Here is a 17566-nt window from a genome sequence, read left to right on the forward strand (position 1 = left end):
ACACACAAACTGGTCAGGGCTGGTCAAATGTGGAGATTTATATATATATATATATATATATATAAATGTGTTTCTCACCCACACCTATCATATGACTTCCGAAAATATGGATTAACACTACAGTCATATGGATTACTTTTATGCTGCCTTAATGGGATTTTTGAAGATGAAAAGATCTGGCCACCATTCACTTTGTATGAACCAACAGTGCTGAAATATTATTTTAAAAATCATAGGCCTAATTTGTGTTCTGCAGAAGAAAGAAAGTCAAACATATCTGGGATGACATGAGGGTGAGTAAATGTTTAGAGAATTTTCTATGTTGTGTGAACTATCCCTTTAAAAACCCTGCAAAATGGTTAAACGTGCATGACAAAATCGAGGATAAAGTGCTAAATGAGGACATCTAGTGGTACAGTGTGAACACGCAGAAGGCGGTGCGTATTGCGTCACAGTGACGGTGGTGTCTTGTCTCCCGCATATGACACACAGACATTACGGAAGTGCACTGGCACGCATGTCAACAAGAAAGACGGAGAAAAGGTACGGTAAAGACGAAGTTCCTGAACACTGCGTCAACACAAAATAGTCCAGTTACTATTACTAGTTTAAACTGTGACATCGGGTCTTATTTGTTTAATTTTATGAAACAAAGAAAGTCAGTTAGAGAGAGAGAGAGAGACAGACAGACAGACAGAGAGAGAGAGAGAAGCTAGTCAAGTCGAAAATGAAACTTTCCGAACAATGCGTCAGTTTAGACGCTATTTCTAACTTTTATACGTTGACGCCTAAAGAAATTATCTTAAAATATTTTCTTAGTAAAGGACGAAATGTCACTGAATGGGTTGGCTTTTTCGTGTATAAATACAGTGAGCTGCAGCTCAGCCAAACACCGAGTGACGTCACTGTTGTTGGGAAGAGAGCGAGACAGGAAGCTGTTCAGCATCAGCCTTGAGCATGACGTTCTGCTTTGGAAATATAAACCATTTATGACGCCATTGATACAATTTTGATACCGAATTCACATTTTGATGGTTTTCGAGCTCTTGCCACAGAGTTCTGATTTAATCCGTTTTTGTACCCTAAAGGTAGCGCACAGCAAGTTTCCATGTTCTCTGTGAGTGTTTTGTTTGAAATGGTAGTTTACATGTTTCTTTTTGCCTTCACAGATAAAAACGTCCAACAAGACACATCGGTGACGATGGTGCCTCTATTTGTGGCGAGCTGATGGATCTACCGACCCTGTTTGTTGCTTGAATTGTGTTTTAATTTGTATTTTGTGAGCCAACGACGCTCATAGTCTTGTTAGAATGTGTCTTTCCTACAGCCTTAGCATCTTAGGTCTTTTAGTTTTAACAGGTGAGATATCCTCCTAAGATAGTTGAAACTGTGTTATTAGATGTCAGTGGCAGATTGAAATATGAAACTTGCCTGGACCAAAGATTATGTAAATTGGTTTATGGGTCCAGCAAGGCCAGCCACTCAAAGGCTGATTGTGTTGACTGTTGTCATTCCTACAGTCATTTATCTATACTTTATAATGGATGACATTGAGTCACATTTAGCAGGCCAGATCTTTTATGTGCTAAACCCTTGCATTTCTTTCACCTACAGTTCCCTGCACTCTGGAGCTGGCCTTCAGTAATGGTAAGGGACAGTTTAACACTATGACCCTGTCCCAAATGGCACCATAAACCCTTGCAATTCTCCTCCAAGTCCGCATTTTGTTGACTTTGTGTGGGGCATAGCCTACTGCCTGAATGAGGTATTCCGGACAAATCATTATCAAAGTCCATAGATTATTTGCTCTAGCCATCAGTCGATGATATGTAATGTATGTATATGTATTTTTCATGTAGCCTGCACAATCTATGTTCAGTTATATTTGTCTTTTTGTGGTTTGACCACTTAAACCTATTCAAAGCTACATATGATATTATGCAGAAAAACTGCATAATAAACATCATTTCTAATTGTTTAGTTTGCACAGTTACACCAGTTTCATACACTAACCTGCAAACTCCTCGACGTCAGTTTGTTCAGTCTTAACAAAATACAAAAACATTCATAACTTTTGTGTGTATGGACTAGATAAAACATTTAGAATGCCATTTGCACCTGGATCAACACGCCCTTCAGTATTAAGTACAATAATTGTTATATCACCCCCTTGTGGTCCCGTAAAGCTATTATGCTAGACTACATTAAACGGAAGGCCAACTGACAGTGAAATTGAAAGTGCACAAATTAGGCTTCTAATTTAAATGTAGGCAGATGTGAATATGTCCATGCTTCCAAAACTTAAGAATATAATGTGCCAATCAATAATCAAGGTATCAATATTTTATGTCATTCCTTATAACAAGCACTTCTTTCGGTGAGTTCCTTCAGTTATTTGATCACACATTCTTTCTTGTATACTTGGACAGACAAATGAAGACTGTAGCTTGATTATGCAAAAGCTTGCAGTAGCTCGATTTATAACAGATAACTATAATTGTTTTCATGCAAACAAACTGAGTGTGGGCTTGGCCGAAGAGCACATTGATGGAGCATAGCAGCCACAAAGAGGGTGCTAGTGAGCACTTTTCTGAAACTTCAAATGGGACCTCTTATGGTCTTCTCGACTTAAAAGAGTCCACATCAAGTGTGCCATGTGGGACAGGGCCTCTGTGCACTTTCTCTCTCTGTGTGTGTGTATACTTTTTTTCTTTTCTTCAGTTTGAACACACCTTATTTTGAACCACATCTAAAGTCACCATTACTAAACAAGATATTCCTGATTTTGATTAGTCATCAAGCATAGTGATTTAATTATGCTTGCTTTCTATCTGCGTTGTACTGTCTGTTTCAGCTCATTGTGTGCATTCACCCAAAATACTGCTACCCAGACAAGGAGAGATTCATAACTCTGCCCACCATGTCTGGTCGTCCCGCCCACTCAATTGCAGTTGGCTGATAACCTCAAAAGTTGGGGAGCGTGTCATCATTAGGTACCATTGGTCTTCTCTTTGGTGGATTTTTGTGAAAAATAAAGAAATAAATAATGCAACATAAAGAATCTGTACTGCAGACATTTGAACTTGTGAAATTTGAAAGTATGCTGTTGTTGAGTGTAATACCAGTTTGTAAACCAGTATTGTGTATGTAGATGTAAAAGACAATGTTTAGAAAATCAGCCTTTTGCCATTAACAGGGTGATAGATTGCTTTGATGCTTACATTGTAATGTTTCATTTTCAATTATCTGTAATTTTTTTTTGCCTCCCTCTCTTTTGAAGTTTTTCCGAGTTGAACATGAGGTGTGGGCGAGAATGGGTATCTGTGGCCCCTCTCACTGGCAGGCCCAATAAATTCTGTGGTTCCCAGTTGCCAGAACCATTTGAGATGGCGGGGGGAAACATAACCGTGACGCACCACTTCCTCCCCCATTTTTACCCAGTATCAGTGTTCCATCTTTCATATATTAAAGGTACATTGGAACATATTTAAGGGGTTCTGAGCACTTTCCCCTGGAAGACTGTAAAATCACCATTTAATAAAAATGTCCTTAAAGGAATAGTTCACCCAAAAATGAAAATTCTCTCATAATTTACTCACTCTAAAGGCATCCAAGATGTAAATTACTCTGCTCTTTTGGTCCATACAATGCAAGAGAATGGGTGCCAACATTTTTAAGCTCCAAAAATGACCATGAATCGGCATAAAAGTATTCCGTATGACTCCAGTGGTTAAATCAATGTCTTCAGAAGTGATATGACGTGTGGATGAGAAACAGATAAATATTTATGTCCTTTATACTATTAATTCTCTTCCCTGCTCAGTTAATCTCCACTTTAACTTTCACATTCTTCATGTGTTTTTGGTGATTCACATTCTTTGTGCATATCGCCCACTATTGGGCAGGGAGAAGAATTTCAAGCAAAAAAGGACTTATCATTTTGATCTGATATTACTTCTAATATATGGATTTAACCACTAGAGTCTTATGGATTACTTTTATGATGGCTATATGTGCTATTTTTGGAGCGTCAACATTTTGGCACCCATTCACTTGCATTGTATGGACCTACAGAGCTGAAATATTCTTCTAAAAATCATAATTTTTGTTCTCCTGAAGAAAGAAAGCCATGCACATCTGGGATGGCATGAGGATGAGTAAAAGATGAGAGAATATTCATTTATGGGTGAACTATCCCTTTGAATGACACAAGATCTTATTTTGGCTAAATTGTCAAATCATGTTTACATCATGGTCTCTCTTTCTCAATCTATCTGCCTTTAACCATTTTTCTCTCTTTCTATTTCTTTCCCAACTTCAGACTCAGGTCCCTGTTTTCCAGGCGAGTTTGAATGTTACAGTGAACGCTGTCTCCCAGCCTCATGGCGGTGTAACGGGCAGGTCGAGTGCCTTGGTGAGGGGGATGAGCTTGGTTCTGACGAGGATGGATGCGATGAGATCACCCCTGAACCTCACATAGACTATATAAATCCCCTCCCTCCCACAGAAACTACCACCATGGCTATTCCATTAACCAATACAGATGTGCCACCACCTAAAGAACCTGTCTTTCACCTGGTGCCCCAAGGAGGGCCATGTGGGGGTTACTTGGATGCATTTTATGGGTCATTCACCCCTCCTGTTTTAACAGGACACCCGTTGGAGTGTGTGTGGACGGTTGACCCACGAGACTCGCGGCCACTTAAACTAGAGCTCCAGCAACTTGATCTGGGTCCTGGAGACACAATCATAATCACAGACCAGCCCCATGGAACAGGCAACATCATTAAATCGGTGAGTAAGTGGTAAGAGTTTAGCGTTTGTGATTGTGTGCTATAACTAATTTCAGCATTTTTGAATCTGGGCCTGCCAGTGACACCCTCCCATTGACCGTTACAGATCAACTTTGTGTCCAATAACAAAGCAGTAGAGGTGGAATCCCGCACCGGCTTGCTTTCCCTGATCTTCCATATGCTGCCTGGATCGGATGGGCGGGGCTTTAATGCGACCTATCGCATTAGGGATTACTGCCTTCCATGGGAGGGACTTTGTTGGGGATCAGAGGGAGGCTGTTACAGCCTGAAGCAGCGTTGCAATGGACACTGGGACTGTCCTGAAACAGGCCTGGATGAGGAAGGGTGCGGGGTCTGCCCGGCTGGACACTTCCCCTGTGGGATGGGTGGTATGCAGAAAGCAGGTCACCAGCAGGGCAGACCAAACTGCTTCTCTATCCATGAGCGTTGCAACTACCAGCTCAACTGTGCAGATGGTAGTGATGAGAGAGAATGCACCATCTGCCAACCTGGGACATTTCACTGCGACAGTGACAGGTTTGTGTGTTTATATAATGGGTGTATGTATATTTTATTGCTTTCGGTTCACTGATTGGTTGTGTTTCTTTGTTTATCTAAAATTGCTTGAATAGGTGTGTATTTGAGAGCTGGCGCTGTGACGGACAGATGGACTGTAAGGACGGCACAGATGAGCTAAACTGCACTGTGACCCTTCCAAGAAAGGTGATCACAGCGGCTACTGTTGGAAGCTTAGTTTGCGGACTGCTGCTTGTCATTGCAATGGGCTGCACCTGCAAGCTGTATTCACTGCGCACTCGAGAGTACAGGTAAACCCAGTTAAACCAATGCTGACTAATAGATTTCAATTTCAAGATGAAACAATCTCACATTAGTTTAGAGTGTTCAGTATTTTATGGAATGTCAGATTTTGTCATCTGAAAGGTCCTAAAACATAGTCCTAAGTGACTTATTTACCACATATAATTTATAAGTAATTGATGTCGTCTGGTCAGTCACATCTAACACAAAAACACATATGCTTACACAATGGTGCATGCAGCTGTATGGCCGTATGCACTGTTTGTACCATGAGTGCTGCGAATGACCCGAGAAACATTTACTCTGAATATTTAATCAGTCAAGAAGTGTGTCTCGTACTTCTGTTGGTGAATGAATAATTATTTATCAGGTAATTAGCCACATGGGCTTGCAAAACATTCTGAATCGATTCGTGATTCAGTACAATTCGTTCGGAGTGCTCTCTCGCTGAACCATTTGGAGGGGTTTCTCACACAGTAAAAAAGTATTGTGATAATTAAAAAACAAAGAACAAACAGCGCTGGATACAGTTGAAATTTTCCTACATATCAACTGAAACAAAAGGCTGTCTTTTTGAGAAGTAACTCTGAGAAACTACAGCTAGTCCTGTGAACAAGGGGCTGATCAAACCCAATGTTATTTAGCATCTTCATGCTTTTTCAATCGTTTTCAACTTAAACATTCACTAGATGGATGTCTTTTCACAACTGCACCATGTTTCACTGTGTTTTTAGTATCTCTCATGGGAGCGCTGCATTTTTAGACACTGTGTTCATTTAAAAAGACTTCAACAGATAAAAACGTGTCTCGAGACACCTGCATTCCGCTCTATTCGTTGTGGTGTGTTTTGCTTTTTTTAGCGCGAGAATGTGTTTGTTCTGAATGGTTACAGGAAGAAATTCTTTAGCTAATAGATACATGTATGCTACTCATACTTGAAAGAAAAAACAATGCTTCTCCGAAAGTCACCAGAATTTAATACTTGTTTTTGCAAAAACAAAAATGGAACCATGCCCCTAGACCCCCAGATATAAGGTTATAATATTCAGATTTCTGTGCGTACCATCAGATAAAATCCTGCATACACCCATGTGCTTACACACAAAAAGGTGAAATCATTGGTCATAGAAATGGTAGTAGCATTTTTAAGTTGCCTATTCAGTGTAGATCCACCATAACATTATTGTGCTAACAAACCACTGGTACTCTAAACTCCTCACATCCCCACAAAATTATGCTTCATCGCACCCCTTGTAAAAACTTTCAGTCAGTGAGCCAGACAATTAGTGCATTGAAAATATAGTTTCAAATTTCAGAAATGATGTTAACATTAATGAATACAATAAAACCGGGCCCTGGATAGCTCAGCGAGTATTGACGCTGACTACCACCCCTGGAGTCGCGAATTTGAATCCAGGGCATGCCGAGTGTCTCCAGCCAGGTCTCCAAAGCAACCAAATTGGCCCGGTTGCTAGGGAGGGTAGAGTCACATGGGGTAACCTCCTCGTGGTCGGATTAGTGGTTTTCGCTCTCAATGGGGCTTGTGGTAAGTTGATCGCGGAGGGTAGCATGAGCCTTCACATGTGGAGACTCTGCGGTGTCATATGTAATGAGCCATGTGATAAGATGCGCTGATTGACTGTTTCAGAAGTGGAGGCAACTGTGTGCCACCACGAGGACCTACTAAGTAGTGGGAATTGGGCATTCCAAATTGGGAGAAAAGGGGATAAAAAAATTATATAAAAAAATACAATAAAACAAGCAAATAGTTACAATCCCAGACTAAATGTCTAGTTGTATGTGCATGCACATAGTTACGTATGTTATAAACAGATGTGGTTTGTTTTTGTTGTGTTTTTTTAATGATAAACTAAATATTAAATGTAGCAGATGCTCCCGATTAAAACGAGCCTAAAAACGATGTGTAGATCTTGAGGTAATCTTCATGGTGCGACTTGATATGCTGATTCGCTGAAGTGAAGTCTGCTGCTCACAGATCTCAAGCAACCACTGTCAGGCTATAAATGCGACTTATTCACAGGTGTATTTTATGTTATTTATTTTATCAATAACACTATTTTGACCAAGTGTGACTTAACCACAATCTCTGATTTTTTTATTAAGATCAGTCATTATGTGATACAGTTGAAGTCAGAAGTTTACATACACTTAGGTTGAAGTCATTAAAACTAATTTTTTAACCACTCCACAGATTTAATATTGGCAGCCTATAGTTTTGGCAAGTCATTTGGACATCAACTTTGTGCAAAATACAATTGGTTACAGACAGATTGCATACAAGTTAACTGTGCAATCTGTCAAGTTAAGAAAAATGTCAAGCCTTTAGACAATTATCCAATTAGCTTCTGATAGGCTAATTGTAGTCAATTGTAGGTGTACCTGTGGATGTATTTTAAGTCCTACCTTCAAACTCAGTGCCTCTTTGCTTGACATCATGGGAAAATTACCTCCACAAGTATGGTTCATCCATAGGAGCAATTTTCAAATGCCTGAAGTTACCACATTTATTTGTACAAACAATAGTATGCAAGTATAAACATAATGGAACCATGCAGCCATAGGAAGGAAATACATTTTGGCTCCTAGAGATTAATGTAGTTTGTTACGAAAAGTGCAAATAAATCCCAGAACAACAGCAAAGGAACTTGTGAAGATGCTGGAGGAAACAGGTAGACAAGTATCTATATCTACAGTAAATGAGTCCTATATTCACATAACCTGAAAGGCTGCTTCTAAAATATCCACATTTCTTGAAAGCATACAGGTAGATTATCTTTATACATTACAGAATCCATCCAGCTTAAAAAACATATTTTTGATGTACATTTTTACCAATGGATGAATCTCACCGAAGTCACATTTTACACTCTAATAATGTTAATTATTAATAATAATTATGCACATGGGGACAAAGATTACTTTTTGGAGAAATGTCCTCTGGTCTAATGAAACAAAAGTTGAACTGTTTGGCCATAATGACCATCGATACGTTTGGAGGAAAAGGGTGAGGCTTGCAATTCGAAGAACACCATCCCAACTGTGAAGCATGGGTGTGGCAGCATCATGTTGTGGGGGTGCTTTACTGCAGGAGGGACTGGTGCACTTCACGAAATAGATGGCATCATGAGGAAGGAAATTATGTGGATATATTGAAGGAACATCTCAAGACATCAGCCAGGAAGTTAAAGCTCAGTCGCAAATGGGTCTTCCTAATGGACAATGACCCCAAGAATACCTCAAAATTGATGGCAAAATGGCTTAAGGACAACAAAGTCAAGGTATTGGTGTGGCCATCACAAAGCCCTGACCTCAATCCGATAGAAAATTTGTGGAACTAAAGACGTGTGTGAGCAAGGAGGCCTACAAACCTGACTCGGTTACACCAGTTCTGTCTGGAGGAATGGGCCAAAATTTCAGCAACTTATTGTGAGAAGCTTGTGGATATCTTTTTTAATTTTTTTTTAATTAAACAATTTAAAGGCAATGCAACCAAATACTAACAAAGTTTATGTAAACTTCTGACCCACTGGGAATATGATGAAAGAAATAAAACCTGAAATAAATTATTCTCTCTACTATTATTCTGACATTTCACTTTCTTAAAATAAAATAGTGATCCTGACTGACCTGATTCAGGGAATGATTTCTATGATTAAATGTCAGGAGTTGTGAAAAATAGTTTAAAAGTATTTGGCTACGGTGTATGTAACCTTCTGACTTCAACTGTATATACAGTACATTTTAAATGGTCTGTCTTGTCTGCATTTTTATAAACCTTTTTTTTCCCTCAGCATGTTCGCACCAATCAATAGGCAGGAGGCAGAACTGATCCAGCAGCAGGCCCCGCCCTCCTATGGTCAGCTGATTGCTCAGGGAATCATTCCACCAGTGGAAGACTTCCCTACTGAAAACCCAAATGAAGTAAGTGTTCTCAAATTTTTTAATATCAGTAAGCCAATATTTAGGTGGGTCTAATTCAAAAAGCCTGAGAGTATGTATATATATATGTAACTTTTACATTAAAGTTACTTTTTGTTTTGTTGCTCCTATGACTATTATAAAGTACCTGTATCATAAACTAATACTTTTTGTTCCCCTTATTTGTGGTGCTTCTATTGAATGGATGTTTTGTTTACACAATTTGATTCTACATTTTAGACTGTCTCACTCTCTCTGAGAGGAATACTGCAGCTTCTCAGGCAAGACAATGATTCCTCTCCACGGCGAAGACGCAGGCCGCGGTTTGTCCGCAGATTTGTCCGTCGCCTGCGAAGGTGGGGCTTAATTCCCCGGCCTGTCCCCAGGCCGACACAGACCACAGCCTCTGCCTCGCAACAGACAGAGGCTCCTACTTCTGCCTCTGTGCCCAGCCAGTCAAGTCCTGGAGTTTCCTCAGTGGCTGTAGAAGTTGCCAGTCAGCTCTTGCCTCAGAAACTGTGTTTATCCCATCAGACAGAGCTGCAACAGCAGCAAGCAGAGGCTTCATCCCCTGTCCAGTCTCTCAGTTCCCAGGAAACACAACAGACCCCACCCATAACTGTGCCACCTAGTAGCCCCTCCCTGGCATCTCTCTTCCACACGCTGGGGAGGAGTATCTCCCGTTTCAGACCCTCCCCGTCCCCTACCTCTCTTCCTCTCTCTGCTTCCCCCTCTTTTTCCTCTTCCTCGGAAGATGAAGTGCTGTTGATCCCTCTTTCTGATGACACAACCTCTGAAGATGATATTCCCATGCTGACATGAGCTACTCTTATTTAAACCATTCTTTCTGCTCTGTCTTCATTTTCTCTCCCTACACGTTGTTCTCTCTCTCCTTGCTTCCCTCCCTTTCAGCACATCACCATGTTTGCTACTTGTGCTGGCTTGGTGCCTTTAATGAATGCATCTGTGTTCCTTACTTGAGAAAAGACATGAGAAAAAGTATTGAAAAACGTTTGCCAAAATATATGACAAGCGTTTGTGTGCACTTATTTAAAGTGTTTGACGTGAGAAGAAAAAAAATCATTTGCACAGAGAATCTTCCCCCAGTTGGCTTAGGAAATGCCTTTGCCACAAAGTTCATATTCTCAAATCGGACAGGCTAAGAATGATTTTATTTTTATTTGCTTTTTATTTCTTAAGACATGGTTGTGTGTGTGTGTGTGTGTGTGTGTGTGTGTGTATATACAGGTGAGTTTACCTCATAATGCTACAGGCCACATATTTTCTTGTGTGTGTTCCTAAGAAGTGCCTTTGATTTGAACTTCCTGTAAATCACTACACAGTACGTGACTGTTTATGTGATTGCATGTAGGGCCAAACACACTTGCACAAAGGTTTTAACATAGATGTAGAACTCACCCTCGCTATGTATATTGTAGTGCATGGCAACTGTGGCAATAACGTAATAAAAAAGAGTGTGTGAAAGAGAGAGAAAGAGAGTGGACTATCTGGAAGTGGCTAGCCTCACTGTAAAGACAATCCCTCTTGGTGCTTGAGGTTTCACTCTCACCTCTGTTTGCACCACCAACATGAATGGCATCACTATATTATCACTATGACTTGACAATGTCTTTCAATATCTTGAAAATTACATATTTCTTACTTCCAAATTCCTGGCTCGTTGAATAACAACAGACGATTTGTCGTAGTGCCATATCTCTAGTCATATGTTTTCAGCTGCTCTTACAATCTCTCATTCACTCCTCCTCTTACCCTTTTGATGGATGTTTTTTTACATAATGTATATTATTAATGCCAAGATGTTAAACTTTCAGCTGCCAAATGGTGATGGATGAATTTCACTGTATATATTTGCTAAACCATCAAGAAAATTCACAAAGATTAAAATTATTTGCACTTTTAGTCCTAAAAAGCTTTTTATCTGTTGTTTTAAATGCAGTGCTTCTGTTTTCTACATAGTGTGCTATTTGGGGGAATCTTAACTAAATCTGTCAAGAACATGTAATATTTCACTGCAAAATCAAAACAAAGAAAGAAGTTGTTTTGCTGAAATGAAGAAAAGTACTGCTAAGATTTTTTAATGATGACTATTTCCATGACATTAAGATTTGTTTTCACCCAAATTGATTTTTACAATAATACACACAAACAAACTCATTCTCACTCTCTTGCTGAAACGAGGAAAAAAATGACATTATTTAAATCTTAAGTATTTAAGGAAAATAGGAATTTCAAAAAACTAACAAAGATCAATAATAATACTGAGAATTTAGGAGGATATGTGCTTAATTGTTATGAAATTAATGTCACAATCCAAAAAAATAAAAATAGACTAAAATAGACTCAAGATTCTTTAGGTTATTACTGAGTAATAATAATAATTAATATTATTAGTGTAAAATGTGACTTCGGTGAGATTCATCCATTTGTAAAAATGTACATCAAGAATACGTTTTTTTTTTTAACTGGATGGATTCTGTAATGTATAAAGATAATCTACCTGTATGCTTTCAAGAAATGTGTATATTTTAGAAAGACTCAAAAAGACTTGGAGATGCCATGACAAGTGCTAAAGCTGGAGAAGGTCTCTTGAATGGAAGCAATGTGTCACTAGTTCAACTGAATCCAACAGAGGTGAATGTGCTGTTAGCACTTCAAAGGTTTCTCTGTCAGTAGTGCCAGTCAGTTTCTTTACATCCTGAGAAGTATCTGTTCATTCAGCTTAAAAGAGGAACACTGCAATGAAACAGCTGGTAAGCAGAAGCAGGAATGATACAATATTTGAGGGCCATCTAGAAACAGAATACAATTTTGTATTCAAGGTTAATTCTGAAATTATTGCTTTATTAAAAAAAAAAAAAAAAATTTACGAGGAAAATCTGAAATGGTAACGCTTAACATTAGAGCTTATACAGTACTGTTTGTGTGTCTTTATAAGTATATTGTTTATAATATTATGATCTTATTTGCGTAAAAAATGGGAGTAGATGTTTATTTTGGTTTTTCATGTGGACTTACAGATGATGGCTCATCAACATTGTGTTTGCATTGCCTTCTACTGTTGCCATAGTTTCCTTGTTTTTGGGGGAAGTGCATCTTTAACAAAGTTCAGAGATCAATCAATATTGTCTCCTCACCCATTGATCAATACAACTCTGCTCATTGGTCTATGAGTAAAACTACAATCAACTATCAAACGCCCCAAATGTCTAACCATCTGAGATCACAAAGAGCAGTCTGGATCAAGACCTGGATTCCAAGAGAAAGTCCTACACTGGGAGACAGCGAGATTATTATCAGCAGTAAATGAGGCTGTGAGCAAAGTATCCAGTTTACTGTCAGGTGTGTGATTGTGTTGTGTAAAGTAACCCCCATGACAACTCTTGAGATAGAAATGTGTTTTTGGATCTGTTTGGCTATAGTAACTTCTTTGAGGATGTTTGTGTTCACATTGAGACAGGTTCCAGATAGACAGCTCCTGAAAAGAGACACAACAAATACTGTAAATTCCTCTGGAGAAACACTAGCACCATTAACCACATGAAGTATTTTAAAGATATCTCTCTTAAAACTGGGCCTGCACTAACTTTATCAATGGTTTGCAATGCACCATTAGTAAACATTTAAGTGATATTGTTTGGGCCCATGATTGGCAATTCACATATGTAGTCATATCCCTCTACCAATACATTTCTAGTACACTACTGGTACTAAAGTCATTATATGAGCCAACGAGTATCAATCTTCAGATGTGGTGGAGCTAATGAGAACTACAGATCCGAGAGCTGCCTTGGTGTGACTGTAAGTCTCCTTTCATGCATACGTAAACGCACACGTTACTCAGAATATTTATCTTCAAAATAAATGTCTGCCTTTATATGACAGATCCCAGATGAGCACCTCAGTGGCTGTGCTGTGTATCCTCATCCTGACCAGCCAGTCTCGAGAGAGCTGAAGTCAGAGGGGGTGGGAGTACCCGACACTGACTTCCTGCTTTGTGTTCACACACACAACACAGATAAATGTTTAGCAGAGGAAGAGACTGAAATTTGGTACATTCATAGAATGTTACAATTGTGTCATACATTATCTGAGGTGACTGAATTGGGATGTCATTACAGTAATACAGGTTTTTGTATGATGTCTGTGACACTTTTACACTCTCTTGTCTCTCTCAGTCCAGTGTCCTGGTCTATTCTGCTCACTGTCAGACAGACCTTGATGGACGACCTCTAGCAGGGGTCATGGTCATCTGCAGAGAGCAGCTCAGTGTGGAAAGATACACGCATAAATATGTTTGTTTGAGAGAGTGATGCTGAGGGTCTTTTCCTGTTGGATGGTTATTGTGGTTATTTTGTGGAAACATAAGTACGTGATTAAGTCTTTTTATCATCTTTGTTGTTGAACAGACAGTGCTTCACAAGCTTTTCTATTTGCTGGGCTTCAGTAAAGAGCTCTTCAGTAAGTGGAGGGATTGTTTTCCTTCATCTGAATGAAGGAAAGACTGAGTACATTCTGTTCAATCCAGACTCATCCAATAGGTCTCTCAGTTTTGGTCCTCTAACAACTCAGTTTGCACCCAATGTGCGTAACCTGGGTGTTATTTTTGACAAAGGTATGCAGTACGATAAACAGATTAGTGCAGTTGTGAAGGCGAGCTTTTACCAGTTAAGGCTCCTGAGTAAGGTCAAACCATTTCTGTCCAGAGCTGACCTTGAAAAAGCCATTCATGCCTTCATCAGTTCGAGGATGGACTACTGCAATGCCCTCTACATTGGATTGAATCAGTCACTTCTCAATAGGCTTCAACTGGTACAAAACGCAGCAGCACGTCTCCTCTGCAATGCCACCAAACGCTCACATGTCACCCCGATCCTCCGCTCACTCCACTGGCTCCCGGTGTGGTTTAGGGTGGAGTATAAGGTCCTGCTGTTCGTGTTCAAGGCCATTAATGGTTTGGCCCCGGCCTATCTCACAGAATTACTAACGGTCCACCAACCAGCCAGAATCTTGTGCTCCTCTGAACACACCTCTCTGGTGATTCCATAGTTTAAATATATAAAGTTTGGAGGTCGGTCATTTGCCGTCCAAGGCCCAAAACTGTGGAACGCACTTCAACCACACTTACGAAGTATCACCATGTTGAGTGTTTTTAACTCACAGTTGAAAACACATCTATTTAGACAAGCTTTTAACACGTAGCCTCCGACTTGACTCGATTGCTATTTTTATGTACACTTATGTTTTTTTTTTTTTTTTTATATATATACTGTTGTCTATTGATGTTTTTACTGGAAAGCGCCTTGTGCACCTTTTGGCTGTTTTAAGGCGCTCTACAAATAAAATTTGATTGATTGATTGATTCCCTCTCCTCTCAGAGTCAGTAATACTGCTTCACTTTCCTCTCATCATAATTGGGTGTGGTAGTGTTTGTTACAGTATCTATGCACAGTGCAACACATAAAGTAGGGTTTCATAAATCTGTTATAGAAGTTTAATGATCCATAAAGGATGTCTGGAATACATTAGGGTAAACTGATTCATGACGGAGGGGCTCGAGCACCAGACTGGCTTTGAGCTCTGAGATTTTTCTTTTTGATTTATCAAAACTATATTTAAAAAATATTGTAATATTTTGTCTGTATGTTCAATACAGTTCCATTCATTTTTTTTTTTTTAACCATTATTTCATATGTCAGTCTTTACAGGGTTAATACTTTTTAATAAGTTTGAGAGCTTAAACATGAGCTTTGGAATCACACACATCCCTTTCCACTCTGTGTGTCTGTTTAATTTTTGTTTCTTTTAACATTGTATATATGTATTACTCATCACCTTTTCTCTTATCACATGGGTTTCATTTTGCACACCGTACATACACCCCTTTTTATTCCACCACATCTTCAATGTTGGTTGTCACTTACCATGGCACATTTACATGATTTATTTGTATACATTTATAAAGACCATCTAGGTTTGTTACATGTATAATACTGTAGCCCAGTTATATAATTATGTATTGCTTGTAATTGTTGTTATTGTGTAATAAAGTAGGTGTGGACTGCTGGTCTCATGGTCAGGTGAACAGTACTCTCCAAAAAATGTTGGACACGATGCACAAAGATGTTAAGGTAAAAGCAATTTGTTCATAGTGTTTTATATAGCCAGATTATACAGGACTAGCTTCTTCTCTGCAATCTCCTCCTCTATAGGAACAGTCTTGTGAGTCGTGTGGCCTCCTCCTCTATAGGAACAGTCTTGTGAGTCGTGTGGCCTCCTCCTCTATAGGAACAGTCTTGTGAGTCGTGTGGCCTCCTCCTCTATAGGAACAGTCTTGTGAGTCGTGTGGCCTGCCTCAGTGCAGACACGACACATTCTTATCTAATCATCTCTACAGCACAGCTCCAGAGGTTTCTCATGATTCTGACATAATCCTCCAGATTCTACACAGGGTCAATCAGTTTGTTTGGAAACGTTCTGATGAGGCTCCAGATGGGTCTCACAGTAAGATGTCTGACACACAAGGCGGGACTTCAGGGCTTTCACTTTCTTCTCAGTAGATTTGTTACCGAACACTTACATTTTTTTCCTCCTATAGTTTCCTGCAAGTTCTCTGAGTGTGGTAATAATTTTAAGGGTTCGGTCTCTTTGGGAAGTTTTCTTTACAAAGTGGGCAGTTGCTGTCCTGAATGTTGTTCCAGCCTTTTGTCAGTCAGGTCTTGCAGAAGTTGTGGAGTAGTGACTGGATTACATCCAGACAGATCGAGCATTGAAGTTTGTAATTCCAGGGATCTTCAGAAGGTTTGAGAAATCATAATCATATTTTTTATTCTTAATCCCGTAAGGAAAACAAAATCATTCTGATTGCCGTTTATGTATTATTTTCTGATTTGTAAATATTTCCATGTGAGGTGTTTACATACCATGAAAACATGCTCAGTAACAGAAAACGTTATCTCATAAACATAAACTGCAGAAACTCCCTGAAAATTAACATTAGAGTGTAACCCAATTTTCAACTTCTGAAGTTACAACTTGACATTGTTATTCTGGTAGTCATGAAGGTGCTGTGTACTTACATTCAAGCAGATCCGTCATGCTTGTTTTTCTGACAACTCTTCTTGGTGGCTGCGAGAATTCTGCAACTGGCTTCCCAATCTTCACACCTCTTTTTAATGACTAATTATTCCATTTAGCATTAGGATTTTGCCCAAATGTGCAGTGGACACTTTTATAACAAAAATAAGAGAGTGACTAAGAAACTTGTACAGGAAGTACTCTGCATTCAATTTACTGGCAACATAATTGTAGGTAAAACTAGTTGTAATTTATTTATTAAATATTTTATTTATATGTAGTATTTATTACACTCAATTCTTAAAATGCAATTATACTGTCTTATATAACCTGTTACATTCAGTACAGACAGGTTTCCTTTATGTTAAATTTCGATACTTACCTAAATGTTTCCTCAAGAATATGGCTGAACCCCAAATTGTGTGTCTCTTTTGCTGGAAAGAATGGATGGAGAGGGGTGATGCCAATCTTGGTGACCTTTATTAAAATGCTGCTTTGAGATCATTTGAAAATATAACACAGCAATTTGGGATTTCTAGGTCTACATTTTTCAGGTATTTTCAGCTGCACAATCTACTTTTTACTTTTTTTGGTGGTAGTACAGAGCCACCTAAAGCTGCAGACACCCTCTGTATGGTGCTCACGGCCTTTGAAAATGGACATGAATTGACAGTGTTATTCCTCGTTGATTCAGAGTCTTGGTGATGGGCATTAACAGCTCTTAGGTTATGGGAAAGCGATTGGAACTTGGTATTGGAGGATGGGGTGGGAAAGAATATTTCAAAATCTGAAAACTATGTCTAGGGATGTAAGGGTATGACTTATTCAGTTTAATATTTTGCATAGTTTCTTCTGGAATCCCTCTAGATTGTTTAGGCTTGGTTTAAAAGACATGCCCACCTGCTGGTGATGTCAGT

At 39.2% G+C, this 17566-nt stretch overlaps 1 protein-coding gene across 2 annotated transcripts; it reads left to right on the forward strand.

The window, feature by feature from the left end:
• Positions 1–489: 489 nt before the first annotated feature.
• LOC127651476 (low-density lipoprotein receptor-related protein 10-like) lies at positions 490–11809 on the forward strand. 2 transcript variants are annotated; one of them, XM_052137324.1, is made up of 10 exons: positions 490–543; positions 1170–1359; positions 1615–1647; positions 2855–2993; positions 3281–3471; positions 4322–4794; positions 4900–5330; positions 5426–5620; positions 9425–9554; positions 9792–11809. In XM_052137324.1, the coding sequence occupies exons 2-10, from the start codon at positions 1311–1313 to the stop codon at positions 10371–10373; spliced, it is 2223 nt and encodes a 740-aa protein (XP_051993284.1). In that variant the 5' UTR covers positions 490–543; positions 1170–1310; the 3' UTR covers positions 10374–11809. The 2 variants fall into 2 exon arrangements, with proteins under 2 accessions (XP_051993284.1, XP_051993293.1); XM_052137333.1 differs by lacking the exon at positions 490–543 and adding an exon at positions 981–1088.
• Positions 11810–17566: the final 5757 nt, after the last annotated feature.

The sequence above is a fragment of the Xyrauchen texanus genome, chromosome 1 (genome assembly GCF_025860055.1).
Source record: "Xyrauchen texanus isolate HMW12.3.18 chromosome 1, RBS_HiC_50CHRs, whole genome shotgun sequence".
NCBI lineage: Eukaryota > Metazoa > Chordata > Actinopteri > Cypriniformes > Catostomidae > Xyrauchen > Xyrauchen texanus.